Source organism: Poecilia reticulata, chromosome 11 (assembly GCF_904066995.2).
Source record: "Poecilia reticulata chromosome 11, P_reticulata-male-v2, whole genome shotgun sequence".
Classification (NCBI taxonomy): domain Eukaryota; kingdom Metazoa; phylum Chordata; class Actinopteri; order Cyprinodontiformes; family Poeciliidae; genus Poecilia; species Poecilia reticulata.
Window position 1 is genome coordinate 18,538,911 of NC_088840.1, and position 21,228 is coordinate 18,560,138.

Sequence of the window (21,228 nt, forward strand, 5' to 3'; positions counted from 1 at the left end):
GCTTTCTTCTCTTGTAGATGCGCTTGCATGTTGAGTTAATTAGTCTCTGGAAAGCAACATGCCTTTTCCTTTGGTTGTTACTACTGTCTTTGGTGAAGGAATGTCCCATTTCTCAACAAGAATATTTAATTTAAATTACTATTGAATGGGGAGATAGGGTCAGGGATAACTCTAAGAAATGGGCTTCAGTCATGCGAGACCAAATAATGCACATGTTTTTATGTGCTTCACAATCCTCTCTTGTTTAAGGCTATCTCTGTTGCCTATGCAATTCTTTGGCACTTTTTCCCTTTACTGAGCTTTTTTTTATATTTACTGAGCTTTTTTTTTATATTTCTTGGACGGCGCACTCTGCTAACATGTTCAAATTCTTTAGCAATAACATTTTGTGTCTTACCCTCCTTGTAGGAGTCAGTGAGATAAGCATTCATCTGAAGGATTTTTCTTGGCCACAACACAAGATTTCTACATTAAAAATGCTGAGTTGCAGCGTTATTTACCATCCTGTTTTGAGTACTTTGATTTTTATTTTCATTGGGATGCAGGTTTAGCTTTTTGATTTAAGTTAAATGAATTAGCCATTCTAAATTATTAGAGTCAACTTGACTCTAAAACACAGGCATTTTTTTCTCTTAAAATGGTTTAAAGATGAAAATATAATAAAAGAGAAAAAGGTTTATATTATTTGATATAGATGTGTTTTATTAGAAATAATTCACATTCATTTTTGTGCTGTGAAAACTGTACATCGACACAGTTTAAAACTGAAATCTTGACAAGAAAATACTCAACACAGGTAACTGAAATTGGGTTTTAGGCAGGACAAGAAAATTGAAAAAAAACCCCCAAACAAATCAAATAAAAAAAAGACATTAGGAATTGGCTGGTAGAACATACAGTCGAGTTATAGTAACACACTGTTACAGAAGACATGAGGTTCTATTACCCACTGCTTTACAGCTGAGAGCAATAACAAATATCCTGAAGAACAGTTAGGAGATAATCAGAGGCTCATTCACTCTATATTACCTTTTTTATTTTTAAATATAGAAGTAAGATCAACTTTCACAGAGAACTCCAAATACGGAGTCTTGTGCAAACAAATCTCTAGTGAATAAATTCCTAATACAATATTCTCATAAAGCATCTATGTGCTCTGTAAATATATATGGAAGATGGTATAAAAGTTTCGAAATATCGGTAGGAAAAAACTCTGCCTAGATCAATAATATCAGTCATTGCTTGAGCATCAAGCGCCCATCATATTGCACTGTTACACACTGATGGCTGAAAACACAAAATGTGTTGAAGTCTCTGCTCAGTCCAAGAGTCCTGCAAGGCTGAGAAACAAAAAAGGGCGATGATGAGAAGGCTTTTTAAAATCCGCATGTACGACATGGAAGAGCCTGCGTCTTTGTGCCAGTTAGTCATCCAGCAATTCCCAAGAGAAGCACTGCTCTTTCCGCGTGAGAGTCCGTGTTCATTCCCGTGTTCATTCCCGTGCTGGTGTTTTGGTATCGAAGCGGAATACTGTAGAAACCAGGAAATTCAACCAACCAGCGCCTCCATCACCACTCAGAATGTTTTTCCCGATGCAGTCCATATGGGCTCACAACACATTATGGATGCACTAAATCCAGTTATTTTTTTTTGTATTGTAGGAACAGAAAACAATAGTAATGATTAAAAGGGGAGATAAATCAAAAATATAGACATCGCACTGGAAATAATCAATAATAGTAATGACAAACACAGTGATTAGCACAACCAGTTTGACAGAAATGTTTCAGTCTCAGCAAAGAGTCTCATTTTCTGCTCCAAATTGTTGGATTTGTGTGCTAACAAACTCAATATGAGGAGAAAAAGCCCACTGCACAAAAACAAACAAAAAAGAAAAAGTGTGCGCCCACCTATCAAAGTGCACAGTATTGGAGTTTTGCGATCCCTTTTTTCTTTTTTTCTTTTGCCTTCGTCTTGTTTTGGAAGAGAGTCCCGGCTGCGTCTCCCGAGAAGCAGGGAGGACATGCGCCGCTTTTAAAATTTTCAATGTTACTTAGTTTTTTTCTCCAAAGTCGATTTGAAGGCAAAAAAAAGAGAAGCACAGACATGTCAAGCACATCTTCTGAAAACCCCAGGCTGCGGGGGTCCAGGAAAACTCCCTGTTGGGGGAGGGAGGGAAGCGTCTATGGAGCCACAGACAGTCCAGCCGGTGGACGCCACTGATCGCTCCGCCAACCCCTTCTTCGAGCTTTAGGAGCTCTGATGAGAGTCCGCACTGAGAAGCTACATTAAACATCCCCATCGCCATCAACCCCCACTCTCATCCACCACTCTTCCTGCCCTTCCCACTCTGGCTGAGGGTTTGAAGACAATGATTCTGGGACCCATTTCCTCCCTTTTTTGGTTGCGCTATCTTCATCCGCGAAAGGATGCCATTCCCAAAACCAAAAAAGGAGACTGAGGTGAAACAAGGCGGCTTCGCTTGGCCCCCCTAATCCCCCTCAGACCTCTGTTTGCAGGTCAATAATGTCCTGCCCCACCAGTGGGATGGTGGTGCTCGTCTTCTCCCACTCCACAGAGTGAAGCTCCAGAGGTGAGGCGGCGAGAGGCTCCATGTCTTTGCGTACCCACGCGGGGGGCGACTGAGGAATTCCCCGGACTCCTTCCCACGACCTCTCCATGGGAGGCTGCTGTTTGTCCTGTCGGAGCAGAAAGAGAGGAGCGTTTAGGACTGGTGTCGCTTCATGAAGCTGGAGCAAATCCGTTATGTTACTTTACAAAAGGTGAAATGAGCTTCTGATGATGGGAATGGGAGAAATAACTCCCGCTTTGAGGCATTGAACTATCTGAAGGTGTGTCTCATCTACGGGGAAGACATTTAGGGAATGTGAGGTTGTATATAAACACTCACGCTGTGGTTTGTTTTGTCACTTCCTCCGGAAGACACACTCCATCTCACAGACTGAAAGAAGGAAGAAAATACATCCTTATTCAAATGACCTCTAGGTACCAACAACATTAGTTCAAAACACTATGTTGCTCTTTATTTATAAGGTCTTTTTTTTTCTTAATATCTTCTTTTTTTCTGGGATTATTGCCTCTTTTTTTGAGTATTTGTTCGTTATTTCCTGCAAATGACAGTGGAAGCAGATGGAGACAGTAATCTGATGAGGTCTCACCTTGCTGTCAGACGGAGGAGACTCTCTGTCTTTCTCGGTGTGATGCAGCTTCCTGTTCAGGTCCTGGAACATGTTCTGGTGGCGCTTCTTGGTGTGCATGATTTTCTAAAGAAGAGAGAAAGCAATATGCAAAAAATTAGCACCTCCAGAAATGTGAGTTGTGAATTGTGAGGAGGAAATGATTAATTAGCAAGTTAAAGGTCTATTTACCTCAAAGTCCAGCTCTGCATAACGGGATTTCTGTCGCTGTAAATCAGTAATGGAGAGAAAAAAAAGATGGAGTTTAGACTTTGAAACATGTTGGTAATGTTTTAGAAAATGCAGAAATGCACCAGGTTTTTCCTCTTCCTACCTCCAGGGAGCTCATGGACAGAGTGGAAATGGTCTCGCTCTTCGACATCATCGAGTTCATGGACTCAAAGGTGTTCTCCAGGCTGCTGTGGGTGATGTGCGACTCGCTGGACATGTTGTGGATGTTCTGGATGGGCGAGTCCCTCTCCGAGTAGGACACGCTGACCTGGTCGGGTGGGATCGAGCCCATCCCGAAGGCGGCCTGGGGCTCGGCAAAAGGTCCACCGAGGTGCATGAGCCTGGCCTGCGGCAGCTGGTCCACGCTGATGTTGTACTTTGTGGCGTCGTCTTTGGGCTTGGACCTCAGGGTGGACGTAGTGTTGGGCATCAGGACGTAGCCGCTGCCGTCGGACATGCTGCCCTCGGCCTGAGCCAGAGCAAGGTCCGCATCCAGCTGCTTGAAGAGCTCCCCCTCGCAGACGTAGACGGGGTTCCCGCAGGACGGGTCGACTCCACCGGCCAAGCGGCTTTTCTCTCTCTTCAGGGTGAGCGTGTGGCTGGAGTACTCGGGAACGGCCTGCATGTGGCTGCCCTTGGACGGCAGGGTGTGGAAGTTGGAGCCCATGGGAAGTGGCATCTGAGGGGGAGGCATCTTTTCTTCAGAAGAGCTCTTCATTCCTTTAAGGAAAAACAATGAAAGAGTTAAAAAAACCTAGAACAATTCCTTGAACTGATACGTTTCAAGCCGAGACGTTTTGGGCGCTGGGCTTACCTTGTCTGTTTGAGTCCCCATCCTTTTCGTTATCAGACTGCTGATAAAAGAACAAAAATCCTATTAGTGCTTAATGCATGCATATTTTCATTTAGGAATAAATTCAAAAAGCACTCAAGACATTAAAAAGGCAATCGGCCAAGATATTCACCATGTGCTGAGGATGGCCATTGTGATGAGAGCTGCCAGAGTCTCCATTCCCATCGTCTTTGCGGTCAACTACTCTGCACTTCACAGCCTCCTGAACCTAATGGAAACACAGACAATTCAGGAAATTGTTAACAATATTCCAGCTCATTTAACATGATAAAAAAAACAATAAAATTAACTTTCATTTTTATCTTTATTCCCTTCAATTCATTTGGTTTTATTGCCTTCTTACCTCTCTACGCAGGATGCAGTGGACCATGACGATGACGAAACCCTCCAAAGAGTCGAAAACGGCAAAGAGGATCTGGAAAAGGGCGGAGCGACGGTCGGTGATGGCCAGGACGGCAGACATCCAGGTGAGAGCGAGGAGGGGGAGAACCACGCAAGAGCTCCACAGTGAGGCCCTGAAGGATGAAGAAAAAGAAAAAAAAACCCATCAGATTAGTCGTTGAGTCTCATTTCTAGACTGCTGAGTGTAAATACGGCATGAATGGTGAAGACCGAAAAGACCTACCCAGCTCTCTCCTTCAGTTTCACGTCGGTGATGCCATCCTTGGAAACGAGCTTGTTAAAGACTAGAATACCAATGACCATATTCACCTGTTTGAATAAAATAAAAAGCAAAATGTGTTAATGAAACTGTTCAACAATAGGAAACACATTAAAACTTGGAAATTGAAGTCTTTGACACGAACCAAAACAACAGCAGCGGCGGGGCCAACAAAAGAGTAGAGAAGTCCACCCTCAAGAGACAACCAGCAGCTATGAGACAGAAGGATTGACGATGTTAATTATTGTTTAATCAAATGATGAACAGAAGAAGAAAACTACGAAGCGAGAATAGGAACTTACTAGCTGACGGTGCCATATCCCTTAGCTTTAGTGAAACCCACGGACACGGCAACTACCAGAGCAGGAAGTCCTGCAATGGAAAAAAAGAAAAAGCATTACAATTACTGCCATTAGGATAAAGGCTGCAACAGAAAAAGTTACGCAAAGCTGAAAAGAAATGAGACGCGATAAGAGACTTGTCCTCGTACCCCAGCCTAAGCACAGGAAGCGCTTGCGGATGATGCGGTTGCGCAGACGACCAGTGACAGCCATGTAGGACTGCCAAGCTTCTGTCAGGACCCAGCAGAAGGAGGAGAGGAAAAAGAAGTGGAGCAGGGCAGCAACAAGAGTGCACATCACCTGCAGGGGACCGGGATGAAGCAGAGAGAGAGAGAGAGAAGAAACGGTTAGAAACCTGTTTCCAAGAGATAATCTAGATTCTGTGGCTTAGATTTGGATTGCGGCTTACCTTGTTGCGAGCCTGAGTTTGTCCGACGAGAATGAGGGCGTTGGAGCAGATAATGGAGAGGCAGAAGTTGATGAGGATAACAGAGCGCTCTGAGCGAATGTACCTGCAAATGAAAAAAAAAATATATATATGAGAAATGTTTAGGGGTTGGATGATAAATCACTGCGTATCATGTAACATCAGAGGTCGATTTGCTCGAAGGCGTGCTTACTTCCAAACCGAGACGTAGATGATGATGAGGAGCAGCAAGGTGAGGGAAGAGACCCCACAGCCGACGATGAGGGTAACGGACGGGAGGTTTGCTCTGTCCATGTTCTGTAGAGGGAAGAAAAACAGGAAAATGCCTCTTAGCGATGATTACAAACACGCATAGGCAGTCACGCACCAGGCACACCAGCTACACTCACACACAAACACCAGAGTGAATAGGAAGCCTCTGGAAGAGCGCTATCTAGAAGAGCAGACAGCTCCCTGAAGGCAAACAGCTGAATGGCACAATCAGGCCACGGCTCAGGCAAGGTGACCCCAAGGTGAACGTGTCAGAAAGATGGAAGGCCGAACTAACAAACGGTCAGCTTTAGAGGGGATGAGAAGATGCTGTTTGGCATGTCCTCAATGGACATATTTTGATGTCAACCTGCTTCTCTTCTACCCCTCAGGGGGGGAGCTGCTGGGGAACAGGTGGACCATTATCACCTGTGTATTAATCCGCCACCAGCACCTCCCTGTGATCTCTGACAGCAACTTAGCGCCCGCTCCTGCCGCCAGCGGCGCTGACCGCTCGGTGCTTCGACATGGCTCCTGGCGCCGAGCTTAGTTTGGATTAGACAGAGGCAGGGGTTGTTTTACTGCCTCGCTGCGCGTGCCAGCGGGTCACTCCTGGGCGCACAAATCTCAGCTTCACAAAACCCTCTTGGCGACTAATTGCTGGTTCTCCGTGCTCGTGTGGCTCACACTTACTCTCCGGGCTTTTAATGAGGCTTTGAGCTACTCTCACACCTCTGATACAGTTGTCATCACCTCAACGTGTGAGCAGGATGAGAAATATTAAGGCTCCATCCTTGGTGTAATTATAGCACTATAACAGGGCGAAAAGATGGAAAACCGGTGATGTGTCCTTAAAAAGAGAATAATGAAATATCCTAGAAAAGAGAAGATGGGGAATAAACTAGCAGTTTTTTTAGCTTGTTTAAGCATTACAAGTAGAAATACAGCAGTCAGTTGGCAGAAGATCAGAATTGAATAATGTATTTTTTTCATTGATTCTGGAGTCAAAATTATTTATATCTATTAAATGCATCAAATCTAAGAACCATTTATGGTTGTTTTTGTTATGGTTAATGGATAAGCAGTGATAATTTATTTATTTTTGCTGAAAACTTCAATTCCATCATTGGAGACGCAGCAAAAATGCGTTTCTATTTTTTGTGTTATGGCCCTTAGGAAGAAAATCATAACTGGCAGGTTAAACCTTCAAGAAAAATCACAAATACTGGCCACGAAAAGTCTGGTTGGAGCATCTCGGCTCATGAGCACGACGTGAAGATGATTCCCGAATATCAAAGCACAGATGGGGAATTTTGCCTGTGGCAGAATGAGACTTAATTTAGTGTGGTAAATTTGTTTCAAACTCTACATGAGCAGCATCCCCAACCAGATGGCAGTTAGCAGAGGGGCAAGTTGTCGCACCGCCTGGGCTTGCAGGGAATCTGGGGTGTAATACAGTTGATACCGTTTCCTTTCTTTATGTATCTGGGTCGAATCTTGCTCCCTTGGCTAAGTGAGCTCCAGACAGCTAGTTGGACCTAGATATGAAGCACGTCCTTGACCGGATCGTGTGCTCCCATTTTGAATAGTGTGTTAAGTGAGCCCTCCCACCCTCCCCATGCTTTAAAATTATATATCAGGAGTAGTCACGGGTACCTACTCTTATAAGAATATTGGGATGCTTTTATGGGACCATTATGTTTCAAGTACATCAAATGAGAGCTAACTAACACTCTGCAACATCTGGTTGCCCCCCCCATCCCCCCCTCCAATGCTCGCCCCCTCTTTCCTGTTTCTGCCACTCAAATCTCAATGGTGCTCTTCATGGAAGACACTGTTATTGGAAATGTCCACAGTACACATCAAAGGATAGATGAAAAGGCAGGCAATGGTGGAGGGGGGATAAGAAGAAGAAGAAAAAGAAAGGAGTGCATTGCCATCAGTGCATGACCAGATGTCTGTTTCTCATTGGTCTGCCTCTCTGGCATTTTAAATCTTAGCTGCTGCGTTCAAAGAAGAAGAAGGAGAAGTCGAAGCAGGAGAAGGAGGAGGGTGGGGTGCATGTAATTGAGAATTCAGAGATATTGGCAGAGGGAATGATTGCCTCAGCTGCCTTTTTTTTTCTTTTTCTTTTCTACTGTGATGAGAGGAGGAGGGAGGTGTTGTTCAGACTGGCAACAGCAAGTCAAGTCAAATCTGGGATGCACACAAGTTGGAGCACAAAAAAAAAACACGAAGGCTTTACCAGTTAATAGACTGCGGTGCAATGTTATGTGTTGATCTGCAAATTAATGAGGAAATCGGGGTAACGATATTTGTTGAGAAGATTTCAGCTCAGTATTTTTCCTCTGCTTGGCGGTTTTCATGCCTCAAGATGACAGCGGGTAGAGGCTGCACAGTCTATATCGTTTTTGTGCATGGCATAGAGTCATGCAATATGGCCAAAATTACAGCAATTATTAGCAACTGCCCATTTTCTTTTTCTTTTGGCAATATTAAAGTGACTTCTCGCTTCTGCGTGCCCTTGTTACTGTACGCATAACGTTATCATTCTTCTGCAAACATTAACCTTTTTAGTAGAAAATATAACGGCAACATGTTGTTCGATTGTGTTTTGTTTTTGCTTTTTTTTTTTTTTCATTAGGAAAAAAAAAACCAAGCAGGTCCTCGGATCCGCGGCACCTGCGCGGAGACAAAGGAGCGCTGCTGCAAAGCCCCTCACTGGAAAACAACAAGTCCCTACCAGCTCACCCGCTGCTCCGCATTCACACTGCAGAAGACGTTTAGCATGCATATCGTGTCAAGGCAAAGAGAAAGAAAGAAGAAGAAAAAAGAAAAAAAAGAAAGAAAAACAGGCTCTTACAGGGAACAGACGGGAGACTTACCGAGTCGGAGTTGACGCGCGCTAAAATGGCGAAGGTGGAGAGGCTGTCACACACGCATTTGGTTCTGTGTGAATGAACGGGCACCGCTCTGCAGCTCCGAGCAGACCAAGAGCCAAGAAGAGAGGAGCTGCACAGGAGAGAGGAGAGGGGGAGTTAGGAGAGAGGAGAGATCTGACAAATCTCTGATCTGAGCGTTTTCCTTGTGGCTTTTCAAAACAAACATACGTGATGAGAAGATGGGGGTGAATCTACAAAAAATAAATGATAAGAAGAAATTAATTTGATTTTTTTTTTTTTGTAATCCGTTAATGTGATTCCAAAAATTAATTTCGAAGCTAAAAATAATACGTGTTTTTAATCAGCTTGGGATGCAAAAGTGCATCTAAAGATCCATGTGCATGTGATTAACTGGAATTTTAATAGTGACGGATCTTAACAAATGCCACAATTAGCATAATCCTTATCACGCTCTTTCCTCATTACATTTAAATCAGGCTCATGGTAAGCAAGGAACAAGGTGTCCCCTCAAGGAGAGCGTGGATTATAAATTATGGACTTTTTCCCCTCATCTGAGAGCTCATAATATGCAACACATGCATTTGTTTTGTTGCATCCGCTGATTGGCATCATACAGCCAGCCCAGCAGGTTCAGGTTATTATCCTAGAGCAGCATCTGAGTAAAGCTGCATAGTGCATATCTGTATAATTCCCATGGAAAGTTGCAGAGTTTTGCATATATTAGAAGGATGCAGTTCAGTGGTTCTGGGAATGGAGCTCTTCAGATGAAGAGTCCCCCATCCCCCAAACTCTGCTGTTAGCCAGTGCTTCATCCTGTCTCTATTGGTGCATTAATCACATTTGCTGTTTAAACTGAATCTAATTTGACTGAAGGCGTATGGGCCCCCCTCTGAAAGTTTACGAGGTAATTACATTTTCTTCCCTAATCTTGCTTACCTCAGCTCTGGCTGCTGTGTGACAAGGACTGGTTGTGGTGCATTTTTTTTTATTTTTTTATCTCTTATTGTTCTTGCATATATCTTTCAAAGCTCAAGAAGTCCACCCCTGTAAATAGGTGGTTGAAATTGGATGATTTAAAGTGTCGGTAACTGTGAAGACTGAAATGAGTTTGAAGCCACCCTCTGTGGGTGACTGGGGCTTTGATTTCTGGACTCTGTCTGGCTGTCTGTAAGTGTGTCAGACAGGTGATTAAGTCTGAGACTGAGGGGTCAGCTTGCACATGTACTGGTTTTTCTTTGTCTGCCTTGTCATAAAGGACTGACATGAAAAAGATGGAATGACCATTGCCTTTCCTCTTACAAGTTTGTGTAAATGGTGACAGATGTGAACCAGACAGGCAGAACCATTTTAACCGGAAAGGCCATCCCTTTCACAAGAAAAAAAATCGATGAAAGCGATGGTCAGATGCACATTCAAGGAAAAAAAAGAAAAAAAAGCATCAGTTAACACTTACGTTTCGCTCTCGTCCCATGAGAGGCATGTTTCATTGATGGTGTCCTGCAAAGAAGAGGCAGATGGAGACGGTTAGTGTGAGGAATCTCTGTAGAAAAGGAAAGCATGTAGGCTGGGACACCTTACTACAAAACGTGTGAGATGCAACAGCTTGCTGGTAGCCACATGCCCACATTTTTTCACCCCCTTGCTTTGTGATGCATTAATGAAACCAAAAGCAGCCACTTATCAGCTGCAGACTCCAATTATTGCGCATGATTTCTCATCATCGAGGGGCCGTTTGGTCGCTTATGAGATTTTCTCTGGGCTTCAGCGGCCGCAAGCCGACGCAAAAGTCAAAGTGTCGCAGCAAATGTCAGGGAAATGTCAGTCTCTCTGCATTGTGCTGCACAAACACCCACAGGGAGGCTGATATTTTTCCATTAGGTTGATCATTAGGGACTCACGTTGCGCAGGTGGGGGAACTCGACCTCAACGGGGGTCGACAGGAAAGTCGGGGCGGGGCTGACAATCACGGTCACCACCTTGGAGTTGAACAGGGTGGTGTTACTGTGGAGGAAGAGCACACCTCACTGTCAAAGCTCGATCTTAGATGTGTCAGACTGTGAATTGTACTGCAGGAAGATGGAGTGGTAATGATTAAACAGAGCAATGTTACCTCTGGAAGGACATAACTGAAGAAAGGTTTCTGTACAAGACAATGCCGGTCACAAAAGCATCATTGGCATCTGGAAAAAACGAAAACAATCTCGCTCAGTCTCCCAGGCAAACCCACCGCTGGTTTGTTGTTTGACAAAATGTTACATTTGTATGATCTTACCGGCGGATCTAAGGGACAGAGCGTCACGGGAAACTGAGATCTTCTCCTCTGAGGTACTGACCCAGTCCGGCCTCCCTCTCCAGCCCTTCACAGGGAAGGTGAAGTTGGAGCTGGTGGTCGTTGGGCGCTTGTGGATGCTCAGCACTGAAAGGCACAAATGACAACATACAAAGGGGACTTTGTTAGCAGAACGCACTTGTAGGTTCTAGCAGCTGATGGAGTCGAATAATTAATGCATTCGGGCGTTGATTGAACAACGAAAAGAAGACAAATTAACTGGGCTCACCTAGATTCTCAGTGACTTCGTAAATGTCCTGAAAGCCGCTCATTTGCACTCCGATCATGTTCACAAACTCCTCGACAAGGCGGAGGAACCCCTTGATATTGGCACCCATCTAAGTGAGAGAAGATGGAGACAAAAAGAAGAACATTAAAATATGGCAGCGTATAAATCTGGTTTATTTGCTCAGTCAAGCACAGCCAGTTTAATGATTATTATGGATGCGCAGGTTCCAGCCAGTACTTATTATTTCAGAGTGCACAGAGGCTGACAGAAAAAAGCAGGGAAAACGCACAACTCTTGCTGCTATGCAACCCCAGAACTTCCGTACAACCATAAAAGGCCAGGCTGTTGATTCATACTCTCTATTTTATTACGGTCCTTTCTCTTTTTCTCTCAGTGAAAAGGGAGGGCCACCTGACTTGCGTGTCTCTGACGCAGAGAAGCAGCGATGTGGGCGCGAGCCGTGTGCTTCTGCATGCGATGTTCTGTCTGTGTTTCTATACAGCAGTGGCCATCAGTATGTGGGATGGCACAGAGACGCACAGATTGCAGAGTGGGAGTAGTGATTTTCCCTGATTCAGAGAGGCAGTGGCCTCGGTAACTCGCCCTCCTGCTCTCAGATCAGTTTGTGCATGACAGTGTGTGTTTATTACAATTTTTTTATTTTTTTTCGGAGGCTGGTCTTTCTTGGGAAACTTGCAGGAACATTACAAGCGTCATTGGAGCGCGGAGGTGGTTTGTCGACAGTTGGCCAAACGTGACAAAGTTCTGTTTGGGCTAATCTGAGTTTAACTAACTGGATGAGTAAATGCCTGCACATCTCATCTAACGCTTTTGCTTTGAAACTTCTGCTTAAATTAAAAGGTTTAGATGAATAAATATTTCCACTGCACATGTATTCTATGTCCTGATTTTGTTGATACTTGTACAGTCTCTTATAAGTTTTTTCTGAGATTTACTCTCCACGCTGCTCATCCTATTTAGGCAACTTCAATATAATAGACTTATTCCCTTTGTGCACTCTGACAGTCACACCTCGTTATCACATACCAGTTGTGCCTCTTCCCATTTGTCATGATGTTCCTCCTTCAGTAGGTTGCTGATGGTCTGGACGTAGTTCTGCAAATCATCAAATACAAAGGTAGAGGTGTGAGAAGACACCAAGCCCATCTTGTTTAGATGCAATTTGTTCCTTAAAAATGTAGAACTCCAAAATGTATGGATCTCAGTTGGAGCTTACCTCGACGTCGGCGTTGCTCAGCCTCAGCCTGGTTGCCTTGTACAACTCTGTGGTGTTCTTCAAGATCTCCATTATGGCCAAAAGGTCACCGCTGTACTTGGCTTTCTCATCAGAGGAAAATCTCACGCGGGAAATCACCTCGGCAACGCCATCAACGCTTTGCCCGATCTGCGCTTTGGTGGTGTAGTCCCTTGACTACAGAGACAGAGTTAAAAGGTTATTTCTAATGCTTTACTTCACATTAAATCCAATCAGCAGCAGTTTTTTGATAATTTTAAGGGGGCATACCAGCATCTGAATGTTCTCGTAGTTCTTAGAAACACACTGGGTGTAAATGGGGTTCTCCCAAGAAGCAAAACCTCTTTCATCAAGGGTACAGCGACGGAGAATAAGACCTGTTGATGAGATGGAGAGCTCTTAGTTTAGTTTTAAACAGATATTTGAAACTCTAAAGTGCAAAGTTAGCTTCCAGGCTGTCAAAGTACCTGAAGCATCAGCGGGGCAGGAAACAGCAGCGACATCTCCAGCGGGGGTTTTCTTCCAAACAATGTCTCCGGTGTTGTGCTCAGGACAGATCTCATGGGGCTCTAAAAAAAACACACAACCAGTTGTTGCACGATAAGTTTCCTGTTTGCTTTTGGATTTGTGAAAAGATGGCATGAATCTGTTGTGCTGCAGACACTAACCAGGGCATCTCTTCTCATTGCAGCGCTTTTGCTCTCTGGTGTCACCGGGGCAAGACTCTCCTCCAAAGAAAGGCCCCTCACAGACTCTCTGTCTCTGCTGGATGCCTCCACCACAGGTCTTGCTGCAGCTTCCCCATGAGCTCCATGGATGCCAGGTTCCATTAACTATAGACAAAAACACCATTAATTCTGACCCTGTTAAATGAAAAGCAAAACTTGGATCTGGGATGTACTTTATAACTCACCGGGGCAATCCTTCAGGAAGCAGTTTGCTGTCTCTTTCCAGCCTCCGTGGCACTCTGAGCCGCCATAAGATGGCCCGTTGCACTCCCTGGTTCTCTGCATGGTGCCGTTGGAGCAAGAGGCAGAGCAGGAACTCCAGGCGGACCACTCATTCCAGGATCCGTCCACTAGAGGGAAGCAGAGGAGCGTGCATAAAGAAGAGTTATGAGGATGGCAAGGACAAAACAGACCCACGGGCCACACCAGACATCTTGACAAACTCACTGATGCTATTAACATCTCCCATCATGACCCAGTTAAGCTGAGCTTAGGCAGAACAGAAAGTTGGATGGATCTCTGTTATGCGCCCTTCAACTATCAAGTTCAAACTCTAATTAGCAATTTGGAAGTTTAAACTGGATCATCATTTCAGACAATTTATGGATGCAATTACAGTTTTGAGTTTTTAATTAAACTGAGTGACAGATTAATAAGAAAAAATAATATTCATTTAATGATAAATAAATTGGTCATTTATATTGGAACCTTGCTACAAGCTCAGGACATATTAAGATACATGTAAAAACAATTTAATTGCACTTATTACTAAGCCAAAGTGGATGTTGACATAACGTTTCTATTACAGCCAAATCTGCTGGTAATCACAAACTTAATTTCCTTTGAGTTTCAACTAAAATACACAATCATCTTGAAGTAATGACTTTCCCCCCATTTTCCCGGTTTCTTTTTTTATTTTGTTAAACAGAGACACCTGGTGGTGTTGAGGTGCAACTGCAACAAATCCATACCAATTTTAAAAAGACACACCTACATAAAAACCACGCGTAAATGACGACAATTAGACACGGGGATTAAATCAACTTGGCGCTGCAGTAACTTTAGAGGTAAAACTTTTCTGCACATGAGTAGGTGGCTCAATAGGAGAGCGACTTAAACTTGGTCAAGTGACCATGAATGAGCACAGAGTGAGTCACAGGCAGCTGTTGGGAGGCCACTGACTAACATCCACAGACGCTTTTATTCTGGTGAGTCAGATGAAATTGCAACCTGCCTTTGCCCTTGTGATGATGCAGACACAATTAGGTAACTTAATTAGGCTCTCATATATGAATCAGTCAGATGAAGGGTTAAGCATCACATCCTGAACTTGTTATTGAGAACTTTTAACAGAACAATCTGGACTCTGGAGAGAATATTTAGATTTTTTTTTTAAAGTAATACAGCCAGATATGCAGCTCACCTGGGCAGACAGCGATGTTGCAGAACTTGGTTTGTCTTGTGGGGCCGCGGCAAGGCTGTCCTCCATTCTCTGGCTGCTTGCAGGTGCGGGTACGGTCACGGTAACCGCGGCCGCATGTGGAGGAGCACAGGCTCCAGGGGGTCCACTCATCCCAAGCACCATCCACTGTAAACATATGATGAATATACTTAATTTATGATTTACTTCATCTTTGAAAACTTGAAAAGTTTCAGACTTCTGCAGGCATAATTCAGTGTCTCTGCTGTGCTCATATAAGACTCAAAGACTCACCAGGGCAGACAACTGAGTTGTTGCATTGTCGGTTCTCGCGCAGGGGTCCGGTGCACTGGGTGGTGAAGGAAGAAGTGGCACAGAGGCGGGAACGGCTCTGCCAGCCCTCCCCACAGGAGACTGAACATGGGCTCCAAGAGGCCCACTCATCTGTCTTTGCATCTGTTATGAGAACATTAAACACTCTAAAGGTTAGGGGATTGCATTGCTTCACTTTAGTCATCTGTTTGTTGCAGGACCTTGTTGTTATCTCACCTGTTTGAGTTGCTACAGCTCCTGGGTTTGACTCATCAGCGCTGTCTCTTTTCAGACCGATGATGGCACGCAGACCTTGGCTTCTGTTCCTCTCTTTGCCTGTGAGAGTTAAATGAATTGCATAATTATGGATTGAAAGCCCAGCCACCTGCAGCAGTGTTTTTTGATTTAATGACAAAATTATAGCTTACCAATGCAAAGCTGAGGGTTGCAGGCACGGCCTTCCTCCACTGTTCCCTCACACACTCCATCCTCGGGCTGGCAGGTTCGGCTGCGCACCTGGACTCCGCCGCCACACTCTTGGCTGCATACGGACCAGCGGCCCCAGCCTGCCCAGCTCTCTGCAGGAGGACATAAAAAAAAACGAGAGGATACTTGTTGAGAAGAGTTGAGAAAAAAATTACAGCAGTTTGAAACATTATTACTGCCTTTGTGTAAAGCATGATTCAGTTTTCTAACTTCGGGTTTTCGAACAGGAATTGAGTAATATTTTCTTCACGTGTATAAAATGAGCAAGGATGTTTCTTTGTGAGCAGAATGGTGCTATCTAGTGGATAGACATTTTTATTTGAAAATGTTTGCTTTTATCCACTTGGTGCAAACCTCTGTCAGAATGGTGTGTGTGTGTGTGTGTGAGTGCCTGTTGCTATGGATACAGCTAGTGCAGTTCTTCGATTTCTGCTGGCAGCCGACTGTGAGGTCTTTGTGTTCCTTTCCAGCCTGACACACAAACAGGCTCTCTGTGCATGTCTTGGTGCAAAGCTGAGCAATGTGTGAGGTGCAGCAGGTGATGCTACTTAGCTCTAAAGATGCAACATCAAATATCCCTAACAGCCTTGATTTGCTTCTCATTATTTTGTGGGGTTGTAGAGCAAGAACTCTGGCTCTGCAGGCATGGATCATTGCTCCCAGCAGCTGTTTAGACACACCGCTGAAGCAGTGGGAGATTGCAACCTGCAGAGCGGCTTAGTTTTGGAGAACTTGACTCCTTTACTAAGCTAATTTAACTGTTTTGATCATGAGACTTGTGTTTTCTGTGTTGTTTTCTTTTGCACTTTTCAAAGTATATAACCCGAATCATGCTTACTGATAATCTCAGCATCACGTCCGTTGTCTTTGGGAACAGGAGTGCATTTTTCCACGTAGACGCCGCCCCGGTAGCAGCTTCCTGGCTTCCTCTTGGGGGCCTCCCAGCACTGGCAGGGGGTGTTCATGATGCCACAGGGATAATCATGGGTGCTGCTGTTCAGGCACTTCTCCAACCACTGGCACAACATCTGGCAGGCGGGCATGCTTGGGTTCCTCTTCCCCACAACCAGAAACTCGGCCTTGAACTCGCTGACACCTTGCTCTTGCCCAACAACCTCCAGCGCGTTCCTTGGGGCCACCTTGCGGATCTGCAGGAATTGCTTGCTTGACTCCAGGTAGGTGACGGCAGTGGAAGCATCGCAAAGCCTGACAACCTCGTCGAAGCTCTCCATACCCAGGTAGGTGCGAGAAGTCTCGATGAAGGAGTCGAACTGGAAGGTCTTGATCTGGCGGGGCACGCAGGAGTCAGTGGGCTTGGTGATTTTCATGTAGACGTTGTAGCGGCGTGGATCGGGGTTCTGCAGGGTCCAGGAGCAAGGAGCGGAAGGCAGGGTGGTCGTAGAGGAGAACACGCCAAAGAAGCGACTCTGCTCCAAGGTGGCACAGGTCGCAGAGGCTGGTCCAGAGGGAGTGCAGGAGGTCAAACCGATGAAGAGCAGGATTAGGGCCACGCAGGGGCCGTTGAGAGCTGACCACGCCATTGGGTCGGCTTAGGTTTGGTGTTGGGTGAAATCTGGGTTTGACTTTGTTGTTTCTTCGATTTCTTTCTTGCAAGTTACTGCACTTGATTCAGATCTCTTGATTATCTTCGCAAACCCTTCTGAAGAATAGCTTTGCTTTAATGCATCAAACTATTTGTTATCTCAGAGAGGGATCTGTTGAAAAAAAAAACAAAATAAAAAAGTGTATTAGACTGCTTTCATGTTATTGGTACGAACTGCAGAATACAATGCATTTTAATTGGAGCCATTGTTAAGCTAATATTTATGCAGTAGAGATTGCTGTCTGATCTGTATCACAGTGTTTCAGGCTACGCTGAATGATCTAAAATGCCTGTTCTCCGGGAAATAATTGCTGTGGCGGAGCAATTACAGTCCTTCACAGCGAGGTGGTATCTCCGAGCTCTTGCTCTTTCCTCCCACACACCTAACTGTGTGCGTCAGTCTGACGTCCATGCAAGCTTCGCCACTGGCAACTTATTTGTGCAATTCACTCCTCTTATTAAGCAGTAAACAGGCGGGAAAAAAATGAATAAAAAAATAATCTGCAGCCATGGTGAGGGGTATTTACATTCCCTGCACTGGCATTTCAGAAATTACATGGGGAATATTTCCAGCATTGCATAGGGGAGGATGAAGCAAAATGATCTTAATTACTATGACTTTTGCACGTTATGTTGAATGCATTCAAAGAATGTATGTTTTATGCATGCATTTTCTACCACTCTGCAGAAGGTTGTTATGCATATGAGTAATACATCGGGTTTTTTTTTTTTTTGTTATCTTGCAAACACGCTTCTTCTAGTCATATGGGTCTGCAGAGTCGCCGTCTAAATCCCAGAATTACTCAAGCAAAGCAGGATAAAGGAGACGGTCGCTGGCGCTCAGGAGAGAGTAAAGCTGTTGCTCAGCAACAAGTTTTACTTTCAGACAGAGCTAGTTTTCTGCTTCATCATGTTTTCCATCTTAGTCTTTGTTATACCACTCGCTTCACAGTTTATGGCAGTTTGTGCAGTTTATGAAACAGGAAATGGATTATTAGAGACAAATTAATTGCTATTTCAGAGTCTGCTGCAGAAACCTGTATTTAAATGTGGGTTCATCATAAAGACAAAAGAGGCGGCAGCACGCCGAATGCATATGCAGTGACTGTGAGAAGCACCTGCACTTCTCAAGTTAAGTACTCATAATTACAGCCATCTCATCTCTCCTGCCTCTCTGCCTCACTCTCGCCCCACCCCTCCTCTCAGCTCGTCTCATTTCTATGAGCAATGCAGTAGAGACCTCTGCCTTGTGTCAGCGGCTGTCTTTCTCTCCTCTGCCCCCTCCCAGCCCTCTTGGCAACCGGAAGCTCCATGAATGGGCATCTGATGAGAAAGACTTTGAAAAGAAAAGTCCAGCTGTGGCGGGAGAACTCTCCCTCCCCTCCCCGACTGCTCCCGCCCTCCCCACACCTTTCTACCGCGTCCTCCTCGCTTGTCCATTTGCTGTCGTCAACGACACATTTCGTGCATAGCAGGCTGACTAAAGAGCGGGCAGTTTGTTGTTATGGAGACAGAGCTTATTTTCTGCAGAACGGTGTGAAAATCTCCACATTTGCCATCTGTGACATGCTTTCTGTCCTTGCTGACGTGGTGCACACTTTCTAGAAGCTACAGATGAAGGGATGAAGTTAAACAAGCAAATCGTTGTAAAAGAATACAGAAAGTGCTTGGATGTGTCATGACTTGAAGTGACAGGTGAAATCTTACAGACTGAGTTTTATGAGTCAAACCATGTACCATCAATGCACCCTCAAAGTCAGCATGGGTTGTTCTGTTAGTAAAATCCTGCCTGAATGTTGTACAAGGTGTCATGCTTTCTTTACTGACTGTTCACTTGATAAAACATCAGGTCAGTGCAGCAGAAAGACTGAGGATGTCTGGATCAAGCATTCGTCTTGCTCTGAACAGAAGCTGTTTTTGCACTTAGTAATGTATTTTTACTTTGAAGAAAAGCTCGTGTTTCTTCTTTTTTTTGTTGTTGCTGCAGCCGTTGCAAAAAAATCTGCAAATGTGCATGAACGTAAACTTTAAGGCTCTGCAGGAAACCAAACGTTTTCCGCAAAAGGCAAAAACAATGTGTTGCATACTGCAGAAAATACCTGAGTATGTAGGTTTAATGAGATTTTTGCATCAAAGCTCATTTGTTGCATAGCTATGAAATGAAGTGAATAAGTCATGCAAATCCAATCCAGGTGACTGAGAAAGATCCACCTTTAAACTTAAAGACATAGTATCAATATTGTTGCATTGTAGCTAATCAGTGTCAGTCTTCTGCAACAACGCTCAAATATTTTGTAATAATTCAAAAATGAAAGGAAACCAGAAAGTTCAACGAAGCAGCCTGTTGCCTCAGTACAACTTTCTCCTGCCTCATCTGTCTACACAATGGCAAGCACAATACTACTTTAATCGTAACATTGTGTGAGTGCAAGTTCAAAACAATTTAAAACTGCATTAAAGTAAGAAGCTGTTGTCAGGTTGATGCATGTAGGAGCCGAAACATTCAAAGTCAGTGGAGCGGATCTCAATGCGAGGCAGTTCAGACAAAGTTTCAGAGTTTCAGCACCGCGGACAGCGACACAACAACTTTTAAAAGCAGAGGAAGCGTTCGCACTCGCATCACTCATCCTCACTTCAGAACTTCACCGTGAAGACAAAAACACTTTCAGACGATTCATCAAATACTTTCCACTTTCTCCTTACCTCGAAAATTCTTCTTTGAAGTCTTTGTCAGCGGCTCTCTAACCGGACCGGTCCAGTCGTCTCGCGGCTCGGATCTGGTAGCAGCTGCTGAGTTTCGTCTCTCGAAAAAGAAGAAAGAAAAAAAAAAGTCTGACTAGACCTCGAAGTCTTGAGATCTGCGCTCCTGGCCAAAAACTTTCGCAGCTCTGTGGAGACCGCCGAAAGGATGCGCCAGGTCCAAACACTCGAACCCCAGAGCGGGGATCGATCCCAAGTTTCAGTGCAGTCCACTCTCACAAGCAAAGAAAAAATTGAATGCGACTCTAACCAAACTCCAAAGAGTTTACTACCAACTTCGTTTAGCTGCTATAGCCTATCCAAGAAGAAGGAAGCGGCGTATAGCGAAGGGACAAATTGGTTGTTGTCGGAGCTCCAGCAGAAAGTCCGTTCTCGTTTGTCTTTGTTTCTCTCTAAGCTCCAGAATGAAGAAAAAAAATGTTGGTACTTCTACTCCCGGCTTCGGAGTCTTCTTGCTTGTGGTCTTTGCACTGCAAGTGGGTCCAGTCTCAGTGTAGCTCGTGGCCTCCACTCGGAGCTATATATCCCACCCCGCCCCTCCCATGGCTTGAAGTTGGGAGTCAGTGCGTGGATGGAGTAGCGAAGTGAATGAGACAGCATCATCGGAGAGGGGAAGGGAGGGCGGGAGGAGAGTGTGTGGCGAGTGTGCGGAGGAGCCGCGGCTGTGTGTGCGAGCGCGTGCGCCGGCGTGCGCGCGGAAGTGTGAGAGCGGCGGTGTGTCAGCGCACGGAGGAGGGAGGGAGCAGAACCGAGCGAGGAGGGGAGGGATCTTTGCAGGGAGACAAACGATAATGAAGAGCAAACTACGCAGATATGAACGCACAGCCAAAGGTACCGGAAAGAGGATCAACGGAATAGGTGTGCAGCAGGGGGACGCAATGAAGGGAAATCAATTGTTTTCCTCAGATGAATGGCAATGCGACGATTCTCAATGTCGTCGCAAACGTTTGCACAGAGACGCGCGATGTGTTTATTTATCCGGCTTCCAAAAACATTGCATTTGTGACTTTGTGTGCGCGACCACCCGGGGTGTTAAAAGTACGACTCCCTCTTTGGAGAGTAGAAAATGACATTACGTGTGTTAGAGATGCTGCAGAGCATGCAGTGTGGAGAGTCAAAAGTTTTACAGTTAAATAATAAATAAATAAAAGTATTAAAATAATTAAATAAAAATGTGTGCAATGAATATTTATGCATGCGACAATTTAAATAAAATAGGAAATTATTAAATAGATGCAGACTGA

At 44.7% G+C, this 21,228-nt stretch overlaps 1 protein-coding gene across 1 annotated transcript; it reads right to left on the reverse strand.

Moving 5' to 3' along the window:
- Window positions 1-675: 675 nt before the first annotated feature.
- On the reverse strand, window positions 676-20,483 carry LOC103472669 (adhesion G protein-coupled receptor B1). The gene is made up of 32 exons (XM_008422456.3): window positions 19,928-20,483; window positions 16,460-17,336; window positions 15,564-15,713; window positions 15,373-15,471; window positions 15,118-15,279; window positions 14,827-14,991; window positions 13,589-13,753; window positions 13,344-13,508; window positions 13,143-13,244; window positions 12,946-13,052; window positions 12,658-12,852; window positions 12,468-12,536; window positions 11,421-11,529; window positions 11,135-11,278; window positions 10,973-11,042; window positions 10,761-10,863; window positions 10,316-10,359; window positions 8,845-8,971; window positions 5,904-6,007; window positions 5,693-5,795; window positions 5,433-5,583; window positions 5,245-5,314; window positions 5,088-5,154; window positions 4,907-4,992; window positions 4,625-4,796; window positions 4,394-4,489; window positions 4,243-4,282; window positions 3,532-4,148; window positions 3,390-3,425; window positions 3,180-3,284; window positions 2,912-2,962; window positions 676-2,699 (listed from the first exon to the last, which is right to left on the reverse strand). Exons 2-32 carry the CDS (start codon window positions 17,160-17,162, stop codon window positions 2,502-2,504), a joined length of 4,575 nt encoding a protein of 1,524 aa, XP_008420678.2. The 5' UTR covers window positions 17,163-17,336; window positions 19,928-20,483; the 3' UTR covers window positions 676-2,501.
- Window positions 20,484-21,228: the final 745 nt, after the last annotated feature.

What these genes read in the sequence shown, in the direction of transcription:
- LOC103472669 (XM_008422456.3), bottom strand. Translation starts at nt 17,162, where the DNA reads ATGGCGTGGTCAGCTCTCAACGGCCCCTGCGTGGCCCTAATCCTGCTC. An exon ending in ACTGCATCCTGCGTAGAGAG is followed by an intron (nt 4,490 to 4,624) that starts GTAAGAAGGCAA and finishes TGTTTCCATTAG; the next exon opens with GTTCAGGAGGCTGTGAAGTG. An exon ending in TGGGGACTCAAACAGACAAG is followed by an intron (nt 4,149 to 4,242) that starts GTAAGCCCAGCG and finishes TTTTCCTTAAAG; the next exon opens with GAATGAAGAGCTCTTCTGAA.